At 47.9% G+C, this 22286-nt stretch overlaps 10 protein-coding genes; 7 read left to right on the plus strand and 3 right to left on the minus strand.

Moving 5' to 3' along the window:
- Positions 1-302: 302 nt before the first annotated feature.
- Positions 303-1122, minus strand: FFUJ_10235 (related to NPP1 domain protein; the record flags this gene model as incomplete). XM_023568994.1 has 2 exons in its annotated part: positions 303-822; positions 881-1122. The coding sequence occupies 2 exons, from the start codon at positions 1120-1122 to the stop codon at positions 303-305; spliced, it is 762 nt and encodes a 253-aa protein (XP_023436270.1).
- Positions 1123-3204: 2082 nt separating this feature from the next.
- On the plus strand, positions 3205-4490 carry FFUJ_14411 (related to cell wall glycosyl hydrolase YteR; the record flags this gene model as incomplete). XM_023568995.1 has 2 exons in its annotated part: positions 3205-4341; positions 4386-4490. 2 exons carry the CDS (start codon positions 3205-3207, stop codon positions 4488-4490), a joined length of 1242 nt encoding a protein of 413 aa, XP_023436271.1.
- A 1115-nt stretch (positions 4491-5605) lies between these two features.
- FFUJ_10236 (uncharacterized protein) lies at positions 5606-6564 on the plus strand (the record flags this gene model as incomplete). XM_023568996.1 has 2 exons in its annotated part: positions 5606-6181; positions 6268-6564. 2 exons carry the CDS (start codon positions 5606-5608, stop codon positions 6562-6564), a joined length of 873 nt encoding a protein of 290 aa, XP_023436272.1.
- Positions 6565-6631: 67 nt separating this feature from the next.
- Positions 6632-7866, minus strand: FFUJ_10237 (related to alkaline protease (oryzin); the record flags this gene model as incomplete). XM_023568998.1 has 2 exons in its annotated part: positions 6632-7522; positions 7573-7866. The coding sequence occupies 2 exons, from the start codon at positions 7864-7866 to the stop codon at positions 6632-6634; spliced, it is 1185 nt and encodes a 394-aa protein (XP_023436273.1).
- An 815-nt stretch (positions 7867-8681) lies between these two features.
- On the plus strand, positions 8682-10049 carry FFUJ_10238 (uncharacterized protein; the record flags this gene model as incomplete). XM_023568999.1 has 2 exons in its annotated part: positions 8682-9398; positions 9447-10049. 2 exons carry the CDS (start codon positions 8682-8684, stop codon positions 10047-10049), a joined length of 1320 nt encoding a protein of 439 aa, XP_023436274.1.
- A 1258-nt stretch (positions 10050-11307) lies between these two features.
- On the plus strand, positions 11308-13032 carry FFUJ_10239 (related to integral membrane protein PTH11; the record flags this gene model as incomplete). XM_023569000.1 has 8 exons in its annotated part: positions 11308-11406; positions 11459-11591; positions 11644-11825; positions 11886-11925; positions 11982-12184; positions 12326-12528; positions 12584-12651; positions 12707-13032. 8 exons carry the CDS (start codon positions 11308-11310, stop codon positions 13030-13032), a joined length of 1254 nt encoding a protein of 417 aa, XP_023436275.1.
- Positions 13033-13532: 500 nt separating this feature from the next.
- Positions 13533-15569, plus strand: FFUJ_10240 (PEP5-like protein; the record flags this gene model as incomplete). XM_023569001.1 has 6 exons in its annotated part: positions 13533-13709; positions 13778-13885; positions 13940-14089; positions 14163-14880; positions 14957-15052; positions 15106-15569. 6 exons carry the CDS (start codon positions 13533-13535, stop codon positions 15567-15569), a joined length of 1713 nt encoding a protein of 570 aa, XP_023436276.1.
- A 426-nt stretch (positions 15570-15995) lies between these two features.
- FFUJ_10241 (related to scytalone dehydratase) lies at positions 15996-16600 on the minus strand (the record flags this gene model as incomplete). XM_023569002.1 has 2 exons in its annotated part: positions 15996-16427; positions 16502-16600. The coding sequence occupies 2 exons, from the start codon at positions 16598-16600 to the stop codon at positions 15996-15998; spliced, it is 531 nt and encodes a 176-aa protein (XP_023436277.1).
- A 350-nt stretch (positions 16601-16950) lies between these two features.
- Positions 16951-17847, plus strand: FFUJ_10242 (related to peroxisomal short-chain alcohol dehydrogenase; the record flags this gene model as incomplete). The annotated part of the gene is made up of 1 exon (XM_023569003.1): positions 16951-17847. The coding sequence occupies one exon, from the start codon at positions 16951-16953 to the stop codon at positions 17845-17847; it is 897 nt and encodes a 298-aa protein (XP_023436278.1).
- A 955-nt stretch (positions 17848-18802) lies between these two features.
- FFUJ_10243 (related to chitinase) lies at positions 18803-21735 on the plus strand (the record flags this gene model as incomplete). XM_023569004.1 has 9 exons in its annotated part: positions 18803-18969; positions 19087-19240; positions 19310-19591; positions 19914-19965; positions 20015-20114; positions 20165-20460; positions 20514-20826; positions 20868-21132; positions 21184-21735. The coding sequence occupies 9 exons, from the start codon at positions 18803-18805 to the stop codon at positions 21733-21735; spliced, it is 2181 nt and encodes a 726-aa protein (XP_023436279.1).
- Between the last annotated feature and the right edge of the window lie 551 nt (positions 21736-22286).

Here is a 22286-nt window from a genome sequence, read left to right on the forward strand (position 1 = left end):
GATTTGTCGTTAAGACGCAAGTAGATCGCATTTAAATAATTACAACCTGGAGGTAGGCAAAGAAGTATGTCGTCGCTATAGGCAATATTTACTCCATCTCTCTCTCCTCCTCCCCAGCTAGATGCCTCAACACACCATTCTGTGCATTTCGCATTTCCCTCCCCAAGTTATCGCGTTCCTCCTTAGCCTTTCCCTGTTCACTCTTCCGTCTTGTCTCACTGTTCACCGCCTTCTTAAATGCTGCTTCGTGTGTGGACATATGCTTCTGAGTAACAAGAAAAGTCCATTGAACATTAGCCTTTTCAGGACCAGGCCTTGTTGAGGTTGTTGCCGAAGTTTGCGTCGATGAAAGGGACATTGGCGCTGCCCCAAGGCTTCTTGGGATCGCCAGATGGGCCAGTGATCAGACCCTGGCGGGCAGCGGGAGTCATAGCAGCCCAGTCATAGATCCAATAGGTGCGTCCGGGACTAGTCTTGAATTGCAGTTCGTGGTTCTTGCCAAAGCTGGTGAAGTACTCAGCCATGACATTATTGCCACTTCGCTGAGGGTTCTTAGTCTTCTTGTAGTCGCCATGGCCAGAGGCAGCAGCAGCATAGAGGGTAGCCCCTGGAGATTGATAGTTGTCTATGAAGACAACAACGTTTTCCCAGTCGTGGCGATGGCCGCTGACAAGATTGCCATCAGCAGGCTGGTCCTTGGGCCAGTACCAAGCGTACATGATGGCAAGCTTGCCATTATGCATGGCGGCACGAGCATATGTCTGGCCTTTACTGGTATCTTTGCAGCCCCCAGTCTTGCTACCGCTATCCTGGAGCCCGCCACTATACAAAAGATTAGCTATAGGAGGTATTTGATGTGAACACTGATCTGATTACGTACTTGACGTTACCGTTCGTGTCAACAGCAGTGTACGGCTGACAACCGTCGGCAATGTGAAGAAGAGGCTGCCACCTGTCGATGGCGGCACCGATCGCCCCTCCTTCGATTGTCTTTTTGACAGGGTTAAGAGAGTCGTGGTTGACTACAGCTCGAGCGTGAATATTGTTGAGGGCCTCAGAAGGAGCGGCCATGCCAGTGGCAGCAAGAGCAACCAGGGCGTTCAAGATGGTCTGAGGATGCATTTTTCGTGAAGCTAAAAAGCTACGATGAGTGCAAGTTCGCTTTGATGTTTGATGTGAAAGTGAGGTGATAGAGCAGGCGATGATGAGTGTTATGAGGATAGAGGTTTCGATGAGAGCGACGAGACAGACTCTTATTTATAGTCATCTTCGATACCAAGAACCCTCTCAACACGCCAAGGCCACATTTTGTTGCAAGGTCTACAGGAACCCAGATGTCTATGCCTCGGTGAGCATATGCGCGATAACGTCCTCGTATAGTATGGTCAGACAGGGGAACACCAAAGAATGGCTGCATACTAGATTTAAACCTGATGATTATACTTTTAATTAATGGGTCTGACTTGTTGGAATACGAGGCTTGACTGACCTTTGATCAATACATGATTCCAAAAGTTCCTTAAACCTTAATAGCAACATCGGTGTTTTACCTTCTGGTACAGGATTGGGTTGTCCATAGGGTGGTTATCCGCGAGTCAGTTCGTAGTCAGTTCTACAGTAGGCTCGAGCATTGATAACGCGGGATCTGAAGCTTATAGGCCGGTTTGCCAGACGCCTAATTACGTTGTTGAATCAGTGTAAATAAGAGTCGGTCAAGCAATCAAGCGTCCCAATTGCGAGGCTGTTTTGAGTGCATGCACAGATTGGGATCTGCCGCTCGGCTTTTCGTAGCGCTATCCACCGTTGAACTCGACGCTAGAACTAAGAACACTGAAGACCCATGATTCATTTACAAATCACGTCAAATAACGCTCGCACCAGTTCTGAAGCTCCAGTTTCGGGCTCTATTAAGAACCCGGAAAGACGTTTGATCAGACCACGTGCTGGCAGCTGCAGGGAATATGTTTACAGGAACCATTGGCGCAATCTTATCCCAGTTTAAAGTTTCGTTATAGTCAAACGCTGCGTCAGCGGAACTGTGAAGTGGAGAAAACTGACTTGGAAACAGGAACTAGCAGGGAAGACTACTCTAGTCTAGATATAAAAGTGCTGCTGCTTGGTACGATATCCGTGCTACAACGGTGTGGCTAGCTTCGTCTGGGAAGATGCGCTAAGTCGGCTTTTGCCGATGGCTGTCTCAAACCCAACCTGTCTATATTCACATCAGGTTAGTTGGTTAGTTAGTCCACAAAGAGCCGGGCCCACCTTCGTAAACTAAAATGGAAAGGCAAGTAAGGCTACTTTAAGCCTATACGCGGGTTCGGTATCGTTTAAGTTGTCACTTGCCTCTTCCGTTATTGGTAGAAGTGAGACACATGATGGATTACGAGACTGGACGGGTAGAGATTTCTAGCCAATGGTAGTGAAGGATTAAGCAACTGTGACTGTACGACCCTTAAACGTATAGCAATCACTGACATGTGCTTTCCAAGCCCTGGCCAAGAATTCCACCTTATTATGAGCTGCCGAGTATGCGGCTTAGGGGCAAGGCATCAGTTAAAGTTCAGGGTTGACCAGAAGGATAATAATATGTACGACATGCATAATTTGTTTTTATTTAGTCTCTAGAGGCAAATGACACTTACCAAAACAGAGAGAGACCGGAGAAATAAACACAGAGGCACAACTAACACGAGCTTTCTAAAACAATCGCTGGTGAATGTGACGATTAGTCAATTTCCCTCGCATAATAGCGAATCAACGCCAAAAGTCAGCCGAGGCATACATCCAGTCTTGTGGCTTTTCCGCTTTTGCTTTTCCGTCACGAGTTTACCACATAAATAACCAGGCTTCGGACTGAAAAATATTTATCCACCATAAAGATTACCTTGTTTTGCAGATCTGATCATTTTCGATTAAGCTTAACCCTACCCCGCTTTGTCTAAATCCCGATGAAGATGTCAATGTGACGATACTGTTGTCCAATCCTTGAAGTTTTATTACAGGCAGATCAGATAATATGTCTATGCATTATGTTGTACTTCGGAAAAGTCAGATTCCTCGAAATTGTAGTCTGGCTGAGGTCTATATGTAACTATCCTATTTATTATAATGGCAAGTATTTAAGCTATGCAACATCTTGTTAGGCGTTGACGGATAGTACAAGACTCAGCTTTAATTTCTTTCCATGCTCTACCAGCAATCATGCGGTTCTCTCTCCTTGCGCTTAGTTCTTTAGCCAGTACTGCATTTGCCGCAGGCACAAATCTCCCTCAGGGGTGGTTCACTTTCCAGCCCGGTCAGAAGCTCAAACACACAGAGTTCCAAGGCCGTCCACGGTATTTGACATGGATGGCCGACTCTCAAATGCAGCATGGAGTTGAGCCCACTCTGGCTTACACGGTCTCTGCATATTACTCCGGAATCCTTCGAGCCTATGAACGAACCAGAGATAAGAAGTACTTTGACTACGTCAAGCGTGGAGCGGATATCCTTCTGTACCCCGAGCACGATGGCACTGTTCTTATGTATAACAACAGCAACTCTATCGATGATATTCGAATCGGCCATACATTCTTGGATATGTACAATTCAACGGGAGACGAAATTTACAAGAAGGCGGCGACGCACATGCGGAAGCAGATTGACCGCACCGGCCGCACGCCTGACGGAGGTTTCTACCATCGATTTCCGGCGTATATCGACCAGATGTGGCTCGATGGCTTCTACATGCTAGACGTCTTCTACGCGCGCTGGACCCACGAGTTTGAGCCCAATAATAGTACTGCGTGGGACGACATCGCCTTGCAGTTTGACCTCGTCGACGCCGGGACGCGCTCAAGCAGCCATACTAATGGCCTGCCTGTCCATGGATTCGATTACAGCAAGAGTCAGGTCTGGGCTGATTCTGAGACTGGAGCTGCACCCCATGTCTGGAGTCGCGGTGTAGGCTGGTACGTCATGGCGCTGACGGACACTCTCGATTACTTTCCTGAAAAGCACCAGGGTCGCGAGCGCCTGCTGAAGTATTTAGAAACCCTGACTGATGCCCTCGTGCCATGTCAAGACAAGGCTACCAAGGGCTGGTGGCTTGTGATGGACCCTGGTTTGGAACACAAGTCCGGCAACTACATTGAGAGTTCAGGGACAGCCATGTTTGTCGCCAGTCTTTTCAAAGCTATTCGCATGGGTTATATCAAGGGTGACAGATTTCTGAAAGCAGCTTTGGATGGTTATACGTTAATGACTACTACCTTCGCACAGCCTCGTCCGCATGATGGCTCTTTAGCCTGGGAGTGGACTGTTCAGACAGGCAGCTTGAGCTCCAATGGAACTTTTGAGGTATGTTTTTCTCCACTACTTTGGTGCCAACTAACATACCGTAGTACTATGCCAGCATGCCTCTATTTGAGAATGATCTTAAAGGAGTGGCCCCCTTCTTGTTTTCAAGCTATGAGTATGAACTATACCGTACCAAGGCTTCCAGTTAGATGTGGATTTCAGCAAAGATTTCAGTTAGGAGATTGAAATGTCGATCTGTGTGTCAATGATGAGCCAGAGAGAAATGGATAAACAAAAAAGTCCGGCTCATGATGACCCGAGCAAAGTGGGCCAAAGGCTCCAAACCCCGGATCGAGCTAATTGATGAGCACCGTATCAATTGGTGGAAAAATATGTAATGTCTACAGTTGATTATAACCGACATTGCTGATTTACTGGTAAAAACACGTCGTGACCCTTTTGTGAACCAATACCAAGACCCAAGTTTGGCTCAGACGTGTTCAACATGAAGTCATTCCTCTTGGCCAATATTATTCTATTCCAGTAGATACCGGGTTCACTAGAAGTCCCAGATTTAAAAGTCCCTTGGGGCAAGGTCTCTTTCTACCGTCAAAACTGGCACCTATCGAGGAATTCACTCAAGCCAGTGTAAGCAAGACTTTTTTTAGGTATTCCGTTTAGTTACTGACATGCGATTCTGGGACCCTCGATTATACGATAAGTCTTGAAAGGGAAACTGTGATGCAAACAAGTCCTCAGTGTGACTGGCGTTAGTATTAGTGACCTGCACTAGCCTACGGGCTCCTGTGATAGGGTTTGAAGGGTCAAAAGAGGCTTCAGCCTCAAGGCCACAAAGGTAAAGAACACCAAAAAAAAAAAACACATACAGGCAAAATACTCGTCGCCCTCACCTCAACTTAATACAACCTTTAGGACACTGCGACAAGACACTCCTCTATTCATGATAGTGGCGACTAACAAGGCAGTGGCATTACTGGCGTAGACCTCTGCTACAATCTCACCTTCGTTGTTGAACAGTCCGTCAAGATCGGCCAGCTTATTATTGCAGCTAGCATAAGGAGAACATCTCTTATACTGGCATCATCCTGTACTTAAAACTATAGCTCCTTTCTTCGCATTTAGCTCATCTCTTGTCTTGCATCGAACTCGCTAAACTATATTGGGCAAGTCCTAAACCCCACCGAGACCGTAGATGAGGTATATGAGGTATTTATGAAGCCGAGAGCCTGCGTTAAAGATGGAAACTCTCCCTAATGCGACTTCTCAGAAGCTCATAATTATATGTTTCTTGCCTGTTATAAAAATGCCAACCTCTCGCCAAGCTGTTGCTGACCGTTATGGTAAAATCGCTGATTACGAGAACAATCGATTAGCGACCCACCCAATGGAGCGTGAGCTTACGTTGCGCGCTATTCGACAAGCTCTAAATACCTCCGAGACTGCTGATACTAAGTGTAAACGTATCGCAGATATAGGAGGTGGCCCGGGAAAGATAGCCTTTGCCCTTGCCGACCAGGGCCATCATGTCGATCTCATCGATCTCAGTCCCGACCTAATCCGTCTTGCAGAACTCGAGCAGGAACAGCGCAGTGCAAGCGCGAAGAACCTAGCACTTCTCGCGAGCATCAGTGTCGGTGACGCTTTGCAAGCAGTTCCTTTAACCAACGACTCATATGACGCCGTCCTTCTCCTCGGGCCTCTTTATCATCTCTTGGAGGAGACTGAGCGAAAGAAGGCGGTCGAGAACGCTCTCAGGCTCGCAAAGCCTCAGGGGGGACTCGTTTTTTGCGCGTTCGTCAGTAAAGAAGCTCACCTTAGGGACGTAGCAATGCGCGATCCTGCGAGGCTTGTCAAACAGAAAGACTTTTATGCTGCCTATGTACGTGTTATCAATCAGATCACCTCCCAGTAACACACTTGTGGTTACCTCTGAAGCCATCACTAATACTCGTTCCTCGTGACCAGCTTGCGGACGGCCGTTATGAAAGGTTCAACGAGAACAATGAGGCAGAAGTGCAATCCTTCCATACGGACAGTGGCAGCATACGTGGATTCTTTCAGCATTACTTTACTGACGTAGCAGAGCTCATCAGTCTTCGCTCTACAGAGGGCATTCTTGGTGGTGGACTCGACGCCAAGCTCATTGATGCTGATAGTGAGGTCGTACAGGAGTGGGCGGATTTACTGTTTAAAGAGTACTCTGAGAAAGAAGAATACCTTGGATGTGCAGATCATTTACTTGCTGTCTTGCGCAAGAAGTAAAGACCTTATTTATCTTAATAAATGTATCAAGTTTAATGTATAAAAGGTCTTAAGTATACAAGATGTATTATTTGCCAATCCCGGTGTATACCAATAGGTTTGGAACCCCCTTGACATCTGTGATCTTATCTTTGATCGCCAGCTCCTTTAGTCGAGACCAAATCTGAGCTGGCGTACGCGATCCTTCCAGTGCAAAAAGATAGGCAATAACGCCTGCGACATGCGGAGAAGCCTCTGACGTGCCGCTTGCAACGCGGGTAGCCGAAGCAGACGTGGGCCAAGCCGATGTGATTTCTTCACCTGGAGCAAAGATATCACAAGCTGGCCCCCAATTGGAGTGAGCCCATCGCTGATAGTCTTTGTTGCTGGCCGCGACGGTTATCACGTTAGGTTGGTTCCCGGGACTGCTTTTTGAAGCGTCTTCGTTTGAATTCCCTGCGGCTGCAACGACAGGGATTTCGGCGTCAATCGCCTTCTGTACCGCCTCGTTGAGAATGACCGAGTTGCCTCCTGACAAGCTCATGTTAATCACAGCCTTACCAGCGCGATTCTTGGACACAATGTCGTTGACCGTCCAGCTAAGACCAGCCAGGACACCACTAGACGAACCGCCATCATCGCCCAGAACTTGCACATCCACAACAGTCGCCTTTTTGGCAACTCCGTATGTGACACCGTTGACAATGGCAGCGACAAGCGTACCGTGCTGCTTCTTGGTGGTAACACCTGACGTGTCTGCACCAAAAACAGCGCGGCCCTGAAATTCCTCGTGCTCGAGGTAAATGCCGCTGTCTAGAACATAGACAAACGTGCCCGCACCGGCTGTCGAATCATAGGTGTACGAGGCCTTTGAAGATGGGGGATTGGCGTTGGAAATTGCTGAGAGACCCCAGGGAGGAGACTGCTGTGTGACTGGTGAGGCGATAGTGAAGGTCTGTTCTGGTTCAACATGCAAGACCTGTTTCCGAATTAATATCACGCATTCATCCGATATGCTCATCTGCTTACACTGGAATTGGCTTTGATGATCTGAATAGTATCCTCATCAAACGAGCCCGAGTACCCTTTAAAACCAGGGAAACTAAACGTCTTGTCAATCCCACTGGACTCGACGCCACGGCGGGCAAGGGCTTGTCCGTGCACATCCGACACCCATCGAGCGTGCAGATCAAGGTCGGCGTTGGCAGTTGGCTTGAGCGCGACGATGAAGTTGCTGGACCCGGGGCCCTTGTTATCCCTGTCTGTTGGAAGAGCAAGGGCGATGGTGGCAAGGCCAAATGATACTACCGTTTTATACAGCATCTTGGCAATTCAGAAGGATTATACAGCACTATGGACACTATGGAGGCAGCTTAACCCTTTTTATATCAGGATTGAACAATTGATTGGCATACATACTACGCTCAGCAAGACAGACTATCACTCCTAGCTGCCATCATAGTCAATATGTCCGCTCTAACCCTGGCGCATATCACCGTTGCAATCACTGCCAAGGGCGGAGTCCACCTTTTGACCTTCTATTTTAACCCTAGTATCCCCGTAGCTGCAGCACGGGCTCGGAGTTTTTTTGCCATTACCCAGTCAACTCGTGCTTTAAATACGACATTGTATCATTCGGACTAGGCGCTTCCCGTCAAACCATGCCATTTGTTTTACGAAATGGGTCTGTTAACAGCTTGTAAATTGACTCGGTCCTATATAAAGGCCATTTGGACCAAAATGTGTCTAAGAACGTTATCGTTTGTCGATAGTAATACAGATAACGTTCGCATTATATGACTGAGTGAAGAATACTTATAGTCTTAGAAAGATAAACTGGGTCGAGTTATATTTTTTAGAGCTGGATAGGATATACTGATATAAACTCTTTCAATTGTGATACTGTCTGGCTTTACATTAATTAGCAATTAAGTACTAGTTACCCTAGATTTTCAGTACTGGGAAGATGAAGGAGGCTAAATAACAATAAGCTTAGGAGCCCCGCTGAGAGGCCACGCCGGAACTAAGATCTGCCGGGTCACCAGATAAGATAAGATAAGATAAGGCAAGACAAGCCAATTTTCCACCCCGCTCGCCCACGTCACGCATGTCAGGCTCGTCGGCGGTCAGGTTTCAACATGGCCAGCCCAAGGTCATCGCAAGGCCCTTCAATATCCGAGAAAGCACCTATTCCTGAGCCTTATAATCGAAGTTCTCGGGCCGTCTGTAAACAACTGCGTCATATCCACAAAGCATGTGGCCAGTGGCCTTGGGACTTTCTTCCTGGCCGGATACCTGAGTCGCTAGATAAACACACATTGGCACCACTTGTTACCGCTGTTGAATTCGCGTGTGACGATGAACATCATGTCACACTCTCTGAGCTGACTGAATGGCTAATGGCCCAGAAGGGAGATTGGGTTTTGACATCAACGCAGTCATCTAATGCGCTGGAATGGGTTATGTATACCCATGACAAGAGAGCGAACAGGAGGAGATCTACTCATAATGGGCTTGATGGCGGGAGACCGTCTTCTCGAACGAGGAAGAGGCAACACTCAAACGACGAGGTGATACTTCCGCGACCTCCACGGCCAGACACACAGTCGCGCCAGAAGAAGCGGGGGACCGAAATCAGATCGCCGACTGCTGACAATGTGGCTGAGGTTGAGGCCCAATCTGAAATCAGCCCTGAGCCTGAGCCTGACTTAAAGCCCGAGCCTGAACATGAACCTCAACCTGAGATCGAACTGGACCCTGACATGGAGATGGATGTTGATGACAGCAACACCAACCACGATGCTGAGGAGAAACCAAACACAAATCGCAACAGAACTAATAACCAAACACTTGAAGTGAGTCATCTAGTTACCTTTCCCTAAGAACAACTAACCATATTTCAGGAAGCCATCGCAGCTTCAGCTCGTCGTCTCGAAGAAGCTCGCAATAATCTCCAAGAATATGAGGACCATCTACAAACCGAAAGAGAAGACTTGAAAGTGATAGACGCCCTGCGATCAGAAGCATCAGAGTCTCACGAAGCCGCGATTCAAGAATGGAGAGACGCCGTCCTGCAAGCAGACACAAAACAGAACGAACTCCAACAGTTTCAAAACCTCGCCCAGTCCTTCTCACGCGATACACAAGCTGCCCTGGAGCAGCACAGTCAAAGCCTGCGAGAACTAAGCGACCAAGCAATTGAAGTAGAGAAAGATGCTGAAGACGAACTTCGAGCACGGCGTCGTGAATTCTGTATTCTTGAGGATAAGAAGGATACAAAGGAGGGTATTATCAAGAAGATATCGGCACGGATCAGGCGGTATCAAGATGATATTGACGCAGAGGAGGTGAAACATCAAAGGTTGCTTGCGGAGCATTACCTTGAGCTTTTAAGCAATGAGATCATACAGGGGATTTCTATTGCTGATATATCATATGCGAAGATTCTGGAGATCAAGTTAGAGCGTGATCAGAGAATTTGGTATGAACGGAGACAGATGGATTAGCATGGTAGCGATTTCTTTTTGTATTGCGTTATTACTATATAGAGGCGATTTCCTTTTGCATTTCATCACTAGGACATGGAGGTAGATAGACTGTCACGTTTAATTCAAGGGATCATTTACCTTAAGTAACTCGATTGTATAGGAATCACGGGTCCTCTATATAGCAGGTATGGCCTCTTGAGCAGTGCATCATCAATGAGAAACCCGAGGGGCCGATTCAATCTTGTATAGACGAAGTGCTTTCGATATCACCTGAGCCTCTCCGGTATCTCCATGATGCTCGGGTTTCACCAAATGCTCATGATTGAACAAAGGAAACGGTAGTTGTTCATCAGCCAGATTTAAGCCGAGCTCGCCTCCGTTACTATCGGTGAAGTTTAGTTAGCCGATATGCTAGCTTGGTAGCAAGGATCTGTCGGGTTAGTGCTTGGGAAGCCCCGTCCGGGTAAGTCGGTAGTCTAGCAGTCAAAAAAGACTGGATTCGAGAAAGAAGCCTGAGGCTGATCACAATCCACGGAAATGGCATGATCGCAGTTAGTGGTAATGAACGTGTGATAGGGTGCCATTGCGTCGGAAGGGGGCGAACCCAGGGCTGAGCTAAACGTGACCCTGTAAGAGAAGGCAGACTGCATGAACTGGCGGCCCGGGTCGCGTGCTCAATTCCAGAATACTTTACATCCTTTCATTTGCGAGTTAACAGTGCTATTTACTATGTTTATCTCTGGCCCCTGATTGCGGCAACGCATGTCAAGGTTAGTTGAGTTATCTAACAGAGAAGGTAGCAAAGACAATATCTTGAATCGCAAATATTATGTAATGATAACATCTAGATTCGACTTGCGTGGCGAACCAAAGCCTTGACCATAAACGTCCAGCCAAGTCTTGAAAATGTCAAACATGATCTTCGCGACTATTGGAGTTTAATTTCTCAAACGGGAAGGTTGTTTATTCCCGTCAGCAAGAGTCAGCTCCAGACTCCATAACTTGTGTCGATCCCCCTAGAATGTGGGGTTGGTGGCGTCAACCCGAGATGTCGCTGTTGCTAGCGTATTGGCAACGAGAAATTTGTGATGGCTGCTCACGGAGGAAAGGAGCCGGCTCCCCTGACTCGGTTTATTACAAACTGAGAAGTTAAAAGACTGAGGATTCTCAAATGTCTGAAGCACGTGAAAAGTGCGATCAACATGTCGCCTTGAGCAATCTTTCTCCAGATCTCGACCCTGTCTCCTGCATGCCATTGCGGTACGGCGTCTGAACCATGCATCCGTTGCTTTTGCTGGTGACATGGGCTTGGTTCATGAGCCAGATTCTTTGCAGTGATCTCTCCAACTTTCTGACTCAGCTTCCCAGCTGCGCGGTACGTGGATTCACCCGACGGGAGGGCTCAGACGCTAACACGTTGATTCCAGGAGAGCTGTGTTCTGGATTTTGTCTCAGCGTCTTCTTGCGGGACGAACGCAGCATGTCTCTGCACTGATCCAAAGCTCAAAGACGACGTGCTACCATGCGTTGAGAGTCATTGTCTGCCCAGAGACGCTCTTGGTAACAAATGAATATTGATGTGTCATTTTTACGTACTAATTTGAGTTTGCAGCCACGATAAATTTGACCTCGGTGGCATGTGACTTCCCCATTCGCGACAAACACGAGCAGTTCAATATCCTCACCATCACATTAATTGTAATTACTGGGGTTACAGTTGGGCTTCGATTTGTTGAAAAGATACGATATGGGCCTGGACTCCAGGTTGACGATTACGTTATCACGGGCGCTTTTGTAAGTAATCTTTGGCCATACTGTCATGCGATTGCACGTACTTATTAGTGTCATAATTAGCTGGTGAACTTAGGTAACTCGATTGTCTGCTTGCATGGTCGTATGTATCATCCCCCAACCTTGAACTATTGATCATAATACTCATAATTATATTAGTCTCTGGAAATGGCCTTGGGCGAGATGCGTGGAGATTTAGCCCTGATACAATCACATCTTACCTATGCGTTGGTATCCCAAAGTCTCGTTCCAAAGTCGCCACTAACTGCCCAAGTTCCTCTACGCCGGTCAAACCCTTTACGCCACAGACGTTTTCGCAACCAAGATCTGCGTTCTTCTCTTTTACCTACGCATATTTCCCGGTGTTGTCATTCGAAGGTCTCTTCTAACCAAAAGTCTCAATGATGAATCGCGCTAACCTTCAAAGGCTGATATGGGGAACAGTTGGAATAGCAGTGCTATGCATGGTTATCTTTGATCTGCTGGCACTCTTTCAATGCCAGCCAATTAGCTTCTATTGGAAGGGATGGGATCAACTGCATAAGGGCCATTGCATAGGGATCAATGGGTTAGCATGGGCCATTGCTGCAGTTGGGATTATCCTAGATCTCTGGATGCTTGCAATCCCAATTTCTCAACTGATTCATCTCCAGATGAAATGGAAGAGGAAGCTTGCAGTTGCATCAATGTTCGGCGTGGGCACTTTGTAAGCAGAAGTCCATCCAGGCTCTACGAGATATGGCCACTGACTCTTCTCCTAGTGTGACGGTTGTCAGCATCCTCAGGCTGCGCTATCTAGTAGCATTTGGCAATTCCTCCAACCCTACATGTAAGCATTCAGTCATCTCCCAGCTTCAATCACCATGATCTAATCCAAGCCGCAGGGGATAGCTTTGATACATGCTACTGGTCCGTCATTGAACTCAATGTCGGTATCTGGTGCGCATGCATGCCAAACCTTCGAGTATTGATGCTCAAGACATTTCCAAGACTGCAAAGCTCAGTGGATGCCACTCCCAGAAGCCACCAATACAACTCGTCTACAGCGGGACGGCCGATAAGAGTTTCGAGCAACACGCAAGGCCTATCTGATAACACCATGTATAGAGTGAGGTCTGGCCAAGGGCGCAAGGTCGACGGCTCATCAAGCACAGCTGAATTAGTCGAGATGACGAGATTCACCAATGAAACTAGAAGTAGTCTAGCATAGATGTTATCTTATCTAAGTGATGGTTGGTGGCTATATCGTCGTTCACCACGCAGTGATGCCTTTTTGAGTCGGGTCGTCCGAGTGATCCAGGATATCCCAGGTTCAGCGGGAAATCCGGGGCACACAAAGGTTAGTTGTACTAATTGGATATAGCATACCAGCAATAAGACCAATTCCCCCGGAAAAGGCGCGCTAATGCTGCCCCCCGCCTTGTACTTCTGGGGAAATGACCGTGCCGTCTATCCGTAGTACCTACTACCCCGCAAAATCACAAGATCTGCTTCAGCTTTGTCTGTGAAGTTCCTGGAGTTCAGTGCAAGATGTCTTCCGCCGGAAGCTCGGACATTCCGGTTGGATAGAACGAAACAAGTCACGCAATGGACATACTGCCCAAGTTGTATATAGACTGAACAACCGCCTTGAATGCAAAATTGAATGCAGGCTACTTACCCCTGCCTCTGTTTGCACCACTTCCAATCATCCGCATTGTTACATACAGCATGGAGGACGGAGATAAAGCTTCCATCTCTCATAATGAGATGCCAGTGACTCTAGAGCCAAACGCGTCACCGCTAGTCGAGGAGGAGCCAGCTGGCGGCTACCACGTGCGTTGGAAGACACTCATGGCCGTGTTCGCTCTGTCCATGGCCAACTGTTGCGCTGCTATAGCCAACACAGTATGTTCTACCGTTCAGGCATTGACAGTCTTTGTGACAGTTTGAACTTACGGCATATCTTAACATAGACCAACACCATCATTCACTTCCAAGTCATGGACTTGGGAGGCGCCGACAAGCAAGCCTGGATTTCGAATGCTAACCTTTTGGTGACTCTAGTTTTTGGACCGGTCCTCGTAAGTTCTTGATTCCCATGCTAGCTCTCAAGATCCAAAGCCGACTATGATAAGGGCTCCTTGAGCGATCGATTCGGCAAGAAATGGTTCATAGTCATAGCGAGCATCATCGGTATTGTCGGCTCCGTGGTCTCTGGTTCAGCACAGTCGATAACAACTATCATCATCGGCAATATTTTGACTGGCCTTGCCAATGCAGGTTGTGTAAGTTGACCCCATCTTTAGTCTCTCATCATAACCCACACATAAAGGCCTGTGCTGACACTCGCTTGTCCAGATCATGGGTGTACCTGCGGGCCAAGAAGTAACTCCCAACAAACTCCGTCCATGGACGATGGGTTTCTCCCAGACTCTGGCCAGCTGTGCTGTGATTGCTGGTACTCTTGGTGCAGGCGCCTTCGTCAAGTACCAAACCTGGCGATGGTCTTACTACCTCAACGCCTTTGTCTATGGCACCACCACTGTCCTGGTAACCTGCTTCTACCATCCTCCACCCACTACCCTACGCCGACAGCAGTCCCGTCTAGATGACCTGTTCGCACAAGTTGACTACTTCGGAATCATGCTGTTCGTGGGATCTATCGCATCCATAATGATCGGATTGACCTGGGGAGGAAACACATATCCATGGAGCTCCAGCCAGGTTCTTGCAACCCTGATCGTTGGATGCATTGGTCTTGTTGCTTTCGGACTCTACGAAAGGCTGTTCACGCGCCAGGGTATCTTCCATCATGACTTGTTTGTGTCTCGAAACTTTCCGATCCTGCTGTTTGTCTGCGTTGTTGACGGCATGCTTCTGCTGGGCGTCAACATTCTCTTTTCCCAACAGATTGCCGCAATGTTCACCACGGATGCTGTCAAGATCGCCACTATCCTCACTCCGTATCTGGCAACTTCAGCTTTTGGATGTTTACCTGCGGGCATGTTGATGGCGCGAACCAAGTCGTACAGGACTATTTTGGTAGCTTCGCTTATTTGGTGCAGCCTGTTCGTTGGTAAGTCACTGGCCTCACCACTGACGATGGTTTCGATTCACCTTGTCTGAATTCTTTCTAACATGAATCTGTCTAGGCCTCATGGCACTGCTGAACCCTAGCAGACTATCTTGGGCTTATGCGTTCTCTGCAATGTTTGGATGCGGAACTGCCGTCACCACAGTCATCCCAGGTAGGAATTCCCTTGTCATTATCTGAAGCATTTGCTGATGCTGACATCACCAGTGGTCGCTTTATCTCTTTCTGTCCCCTCCTACTTGCTTGGTACCGCAGGAACCCTCAGCGTATCCGGTCGTGCACTCGGAGGCGCCATCGGCATCACCATCTTCACATCCATTTATCACAACAAGATGGGTACTGCCCTACCAAAAGCTGTTGGTTCAGTTCTTGCAGCCGCAGGGCAATCAAGCCTGCTTCCAGACGTGCTGAGCGCCATCAACAGCGGAAACCCAACTGCCCTGTCAAATGTTCCTGGTCTACCAGCGTCACTGATTCCCAAAGTCCTCGCCGCAAACGATCATGCCAATACCTACTCGTGGAGGTTTGTATGGATTGCGATCTCTGTAGTCGTGGCGGCAAATGCATTAGCTGCGTGCTTCCTCAAGTCAGTTGCGAGTCAGATGAACAGCCACGTTGAGTCTGCTCTGGAAGATTCGGATGTTCGTCGAAAGCAGATGCGTGATATCTAAGTCCATCATCCTGGTACTGATGGGCTTACACGGAGGGATATCTTTAGTTTCATTCTACCTACTTAGTCTCAAGCAACCAGAATTCTTTGGAGAAACTCATGCAACTTGTCTACTTTTGTCCTTAACCCATCCCGCTACGTTATACCTATGCGTTGTCTTCATTAAAATGGCCCGGGAACTGGTACATCAATCCCAGAAGCAGTTGCCAAAGTTCAGCAGTCATGCATATCTGGAGAAATGCCTGCATTCGTCATAATCCACTTGGATAGAATAGAGCCGCTATGAGCGGATTTTCCGAGGTATCGCTGAGGAATAGCATCTTGGGCACTTCGTCCCCAGTCGCCGCTTTCTGTCTTTGTGCTTCATCCAATAGAACATGAGGCATTGGGTAAGGTCGTCTATTGCTTCCGCCAAAAGTCGCTATAGCTACTGCTCACCCGCTGGTCTTCTAATACGCATAAAGTCCCCAGTCTGATAAAGCAGAGATGGTGTGATCCTCGCGATCTTCCAGAGACCACCAACCCTGACAAATTGATGCTCCATATGGCTCCTCCCATCGCTGGTCTCGTTGATCCTTGCTGCAAACGCATCCCTAGCGCTCTCGCCATCATCTTGTAGTCGCCCATGACTCGCTAATTGCTGCCACTCCACCACAATTTCGTCGGCAGTGACCTTCTTGAAATATGGTTGCGCAAGTAGGTGTTGTGTCAGTAAAGGCTTGAGGCCCAGGTGTTCCTGTGAGAGCCAAAGGGCTGCGAACTCGGCCGCCTTGTACTGCTTTATTCCCCATGCTGGCACGATCAACGTGTAGTCGACAGAAACCTCTGGTGCTAAAGCGGCGAGGATTCGCTCTTCGCTCTAGAATTAAAAAGGATTGATTAGTATTATTTCGAGTATTGACGTATGCATGCACACAAAAGCTTTCCCCATACCTTTTTGTCGTAACCATCTGCCCAGACCCTTGCTGTTTGAACCACAGCAATGTAGTCCTGGAAAGTCAGGTTATCTGGAATGTAAATTTCAAAAGTCATTTTCATAAAGCGGCTATTCCGGTGATGTCGGGATCTAATGGGTCTAGAAATATTCTGATGAAGGATAATATCTTGCTATTTATCAACTAACAAGAGTTCCCGGGCCCCTCAATGCCATGTCGGGAATCCCGGTGATATTGACGTGGGGTCGGCGAATGACGGCGTCCGGAATTCCCGCTCGGGAAGTCCACTCGGGAAGTCCAACCGGCAAGTCTTATCCGAAAAGCATCCCCATGCGCCCGCTAGTATGATATTATTCCTGATTCGTATATCATGTAACTCTAGAACCAGCAGTTAATAATCTACTGTCATTCTTGTTAATACTTCAAACAGCTTTTCTATTCTAGATGATGCAGTCACCATATACCCTCCGCACTGGCATTTATCCCGAGATCCACCCGGATCGACTCGCAGGTTCGCTGGCGGGCAAGAATGCTCTGATAACGGGTTCTGGCAGGGGTATTGGGCGGGAGATTGCTATTGCAATGGCGCAAGCTGGGGCTAACGTTTGCGTGACGGCACGAACAAGCAGCCAAGTCGACGAAACCAAAGCTGAAATCGTGAGCTTGGCCCTCAAGAGCAAGGTGGTGGGCATCGTGGCGGACGTACTTAAGTTGGAGGATCAAGAACGCCTCGTGCGCGAATTCCGCCAACAGCTAGGCCCTGTCGACGTGTTAGTGTGCAATGCTGGTAGCAACATCTTCCAGCCTTTCCACTTGACGAATGCCACCGATTGGTGGGATATCATGGAGCTAAACGTCCGGGCACCAGTTGAACTCACCCGACTAGTCCTTCCAGAAATGCGTGAAAGGAACCAAGCCGTCATAATCTACACCTCGTCACGAGCTGCCAAGGCGGACCTCCCCTGGACTACGGCATACAACTGCGCTAAGACATCTATCACGAGATTCGCGGGTACTCTGCAAGTCGAGCTGGATCAAGTGCAGAAGATCGAGAAGGGAGTGGACAACAACATATCTGTCTTCAGCATTCACCCAGGTGAGATAGAGACCAATCTTCACGAAACGGCGTTCCCGGAAAAGACGAAGCAAGAGGCCCCTTACGTTATCGAGCATATGGCGAAGATAGGCGCCAAGAGACCTCATTTTGAGGCTGCTTTGCCCGCATGGACTTGTGTATGGCTTAGCTCTGGGAAGGCTTCGGCTCTGAGGGGGAAATTCGTGGATTGCACGCGGGATGTCGGGGAACAAGCGAGGGATGCATTAGATGCAGTGAGGTCACAATGATAAAACTTGTTCGAATTGTAGTCGACAACTTATAGATATCCTTTTCTGTCTGTTATGTTGCTGCCCCATATATCTTAAGTACTGTTTGGAGATTTAACAGTCAGAATATTAACATAGAAATTAATTCTTAAAGGTACTATAGGCATTCTGCTCAGGATCTGCCTGTTCTTACTAAACTATAACTAGAATTTAAGGTTTTGCCTAAGATCTGTTTCTCTGCGCCGCAAAAAACTATACCTGTTAGTAGCCCCGAGTGTTGTATTATAACTACCAACTAGTTGAATAATATACCCCTGCAAAGACACTCCTAACAACCTGCATAGTTGGGGCAATACTGAGTGGCAAGATTGATACACAAACGGCGACTGTCTCAAGTTTGTGGGGTGTTGCCGGCCATTGACAAAGCAGTAATGTTGGTCGTTGATCTAACAGTAGCGACGACATCCTTGACAGCGTGACTCTATAAATGGGCCAGTATTTCTCGCTTATAACATCCTTTGGCCAAGAATCGGATCATATAATTATATGGGGCTGTATGAATCACAGGGACTAGGCCAAGAGCTCACACGAATCCAGGAAATGAACTGTTAAAGTGCCAACACATTTACTATAACGGCTTAGAATTATATCTACATGGTTGTGTGTGAATTTGCCATTCTATCAGAGTTTCCATGACAATTGAAAACTAAGTTATCAGCCGAATAGAACGTCATGGAATGAAGGATTCAAAAGGGTCGAACCAACAGGTGGAGTTGTGAACATGGGTTTCGACGATGTATCCAATGCTTCCCCTGATAGTTACCCATGTTAACCCTAAACATTCCCCTCAGTGGTTCCAGGGATCATACAATAGTGAGGGATAAAAGGGCACCTTCTGTCGGTAGTCCCAGGTTTTAAAAGGTCCCCGATATTATCTGTTCTCGACATTTTGTCTCGAAACACAATACTAGCAATCATGTACCCTCTCAACCTCGAACCATACGCTGCTGGTGGCCACTGCGCTGTGGCCATCTGCCTTGGAGAGACTCCCCTCATTGACCCAGACAACGTCTGCGATCTCGTTAAGTCTCTCCAGGAGAAGTTCACCGACATCGCCTTCCTGATCTGTGACGAAATTCACAAGTACGAGATGATGATACCTCGAAATATGACAATTACAAGAGCCTAACGACTGGCCATCAAAAAGGGCGATGACGTGGATGCGATTCTTAATACCGCATTTAAGCGCCTTAGATAAAGTGGCCAGCTCTCGTCTAACTTGACTATCCTGCGCTGGTCTCAGATCGAAGACCAGGACTATCAGAAGGTTTACGACATCATGTACCAATACCGAAAGAACTTTGATGAGGAACTCCGCGCAAGTTCTGGGTTCTACATCAAGCGTCGCTTGGCTGTCGCCACGTTGACCGAGGAATGACTTGAGAACTTTACGAAATACACCCTCGCTGAGCTTCCTGTTCAGCTCATGGGATTCAATTACGACAATCGCCAATATACCACTATCTTTCATCCCGTTTACCCTCGGAAGAACCCTGATGGGTCAGCGGGCAACGTCAACTCCGCGTACGTCTCCCCGATCGACACTGTCGTGCAGGCCTATCGCAACAATTCTGATGTCGTTGGTGATATCTCCCGCTCGGTTCCGCATATGGAAGCTGGCAAAGTCAGGCGTGTATTCTTTGACAGACCCGTTCCAGAGGAAGTAAAGGAGAAGCTTTGCGCAAATGGTCTGGATGCACCTTTGGTAGAGGCTGCGGTCATCTCCTAAGGTTGGAGGCGGATAACCAAGGATTGGATTTGTTGCTGGTTTGAACATTGAATCTACGATGCCTATGAGGTTGCTGCCTTTTATGTAATTTATTATAAGCCTCGAAGCCTTAGAATGACTATGACTACATGATGCTCAGATAAATAGATAGGATAGACTGGTTATGTGGTAAGCTAGAAACATGTCACAGATAGCGTGGGGTAGGATCGCCTGAAACTAGGGAATAAGCAGATGACCATTACATCAACAACATATCCTAAAACAACCCGTAACAGCGTGAGGATTTACAATTAATCAGTTAAATTTGCTTGAAGGTTGGGCCTTCGACGACCAGTTGATAGGATATGATGGTAGGCTGCAAAACTCCTGCCGTCCTCTGACCTGACTGACAACACTTAGATGAGGAGACCTTTGCTGATAAGAAGGCATGGGCTGGTGGATACTGTTTCGGAGGCACCATGATCTGGAGCATCGACTTCCAACCCAGCGATAACTCTACGTAAGTATCCCTCTCGACCCCAAATTCAACTAGCCACTAATACTTCCCAGTGACGGTTATGTCCCTGCCCTTCCAGATCTCGACGGCATTGGCGCGATCCCCAAGGACCTCCAAGACAAGGTCCTTAAGAAGTGCGACACCGGCTTCTCCTACGACAACTATGGAGACCTGCCCAAGCTTTGGTACGACTCTGGGGCTGAACAGTGGGCTGATGCGTATATCAAGTCTCAGAAGGATCACACCAACTGGGCGCAGAACCTTTATCGCAATTTGTTTGAGAAGAAGGATCACACTAAGTTCTCTTGTGTTACGCCCAACTCTCAATGTGACTTTGAGGCCTCTTGCGGTACGTTATCCTTTCTTCACACCTTGGAAACGCAAGACTGATGTTATGACTAGCTGAGTTCAACAAGGTTGGCAAGGGTGGACTTTACTACCTCTTCCAATCGATGTCGAGCTTCCATACTTTTATGAAGGCACTCAACCAACAGTACGATAGCAAGATTACTCTGCCCCTTGCGGCCGCCTCTGAGATGAGACTTATCCTTGACATCAAGAGCGGTCTTCCTCAAACAACCATCAACATCGGTAGCGTTCTCGGTTCAGCCTTCAGCATGGCCAACGCCATCGCCGCACCACTCCCCGGTGTTGGTGGTCCCCTCGCAGGTATCTCTGGCCTAGCTAGTATGATCAGGACCTTCACCAGTACAGTGTACGCATCTCACGACCTAGATACTAACGCGTGCTTTATAGTGGTGGCAACGACAACGCCGTTGATGCGACCGATACTCTGACTTTTGCGGTCAAGACCGCAGCAGTCGAGAGGAAGAGAAAGATTGCTGATATTGTGTCTTCAGTGTACGGTGACTTTGGATATGCGCAAGCCGATCTCCCCAAGACAATACTGCTTGGAGGCGCTGATAACCCGGCCATCAAGGTCTTTGGCTATGGTGCGTGGTTGAGGGATAGCGATCTCACTGACCTGAGCGGCGCCGTGGAGCGAATGTCCGACAAAATGGTAAGCCACTCCCCATACCATTCTCATGAGAATGTAGACTTATTTTTAAAGAACCAAGCTCTTCTGTGGCAGATGGCCATATTTTTCAAGGGTTTCTACGTCGTGATCCGAGACGATCTCCCCATCAACAGATGCACCCACCCCAACAACACATGGGATGACCGAACCAACCGCTGTGTCGACATCCTCTCTTGGTGGCCCAAGTCCGCATCCGGCCGCGTCGGCAGCGATCTCGCCATGGAGAAAGTCTGGGCCAAATGGAACATGTCCCCCCTCTGGACCCTTCTCAACGCCGTCGAATGCTGGGAAAACAATGGCGGCAAGATCGGCGATGCTAAAGTCAAAGCTCTTCAGAGTGAGTGGGCTAACGGTGTTCCTCTTCCTTGCTTCTTCGCTATGCCGGTTCTCAAGGGTAATTGGTCTAAGGATGCGGCGTCTGATGGTGCGACTTGGCTGGCGGGTGATTTCGTGGGACAGGAGGGGCAGGATGGAAGGCTTTGGCCGAAGGGTAAGTGTGACAAGGCGAATAAGGAACTTGATCCGATTACGGGTGGGCAGGTGAAGAAGTGCAGTAGTCTCAATAAGGTTGGAGGAGAGGAATAGGTCTGACATAATTGGCATTTGGTTGCTCCTGCAAAGCTCACCATCAAGAGCGGGCTGTGTTCCTTTACATATATTTCTTCTCTTCAGGGTATTATAATTCATCAAGTAACTCGAACTCAAAGAGACTTGTGTTCTAATCTTTAATGTTCGCAGATGTCTCGCAACCCGTACATACAGACTAAAACATGTGTTTTCCTCCCAGAGACATCTCATGCTGCACACAGCACCACTTGGGGAGATCGACCGCAGACGTCTCCTTTGTTGATCGACAGCATGCACGGAAGTATAAAGATTCACATTGAAAGATTTACCAGCAAATTCGCTTGGTATAACTAACTACTTATGAGGTAGATACTGACAAGACCAGAAGGTCATCCATAGTGACCTAGCAGACAAAACATCAAAACTCCTAAGCTATCCATGATCAAAGCATCGGCAAAATGACTTCCTTCCGTATAACTTTCGTATCGCCTCGTGCTCGGCCTTTCCTCTCCTCAAATCCATTCCACCATCATGCCAACAATTTCACGTCGAGTCCGCACGTACACTCT

The sequence above is a fragment of the Fusarium fujikuroi genome, chromosome FFUJ_chr10, assembly GCF_900079805.1.
Source record: "Fusarium fujikuroi IMI 58289 draft genome, chromosome FFUJ_chr10".
NCBI classification, from domain to species: domain Eukaryota; kingdom Fungi; phylum Ascomycota; class Sordariomycetes; order Hypocreales; family Nectriaceae; genus Fusarium; species Fusarium fujikuroi.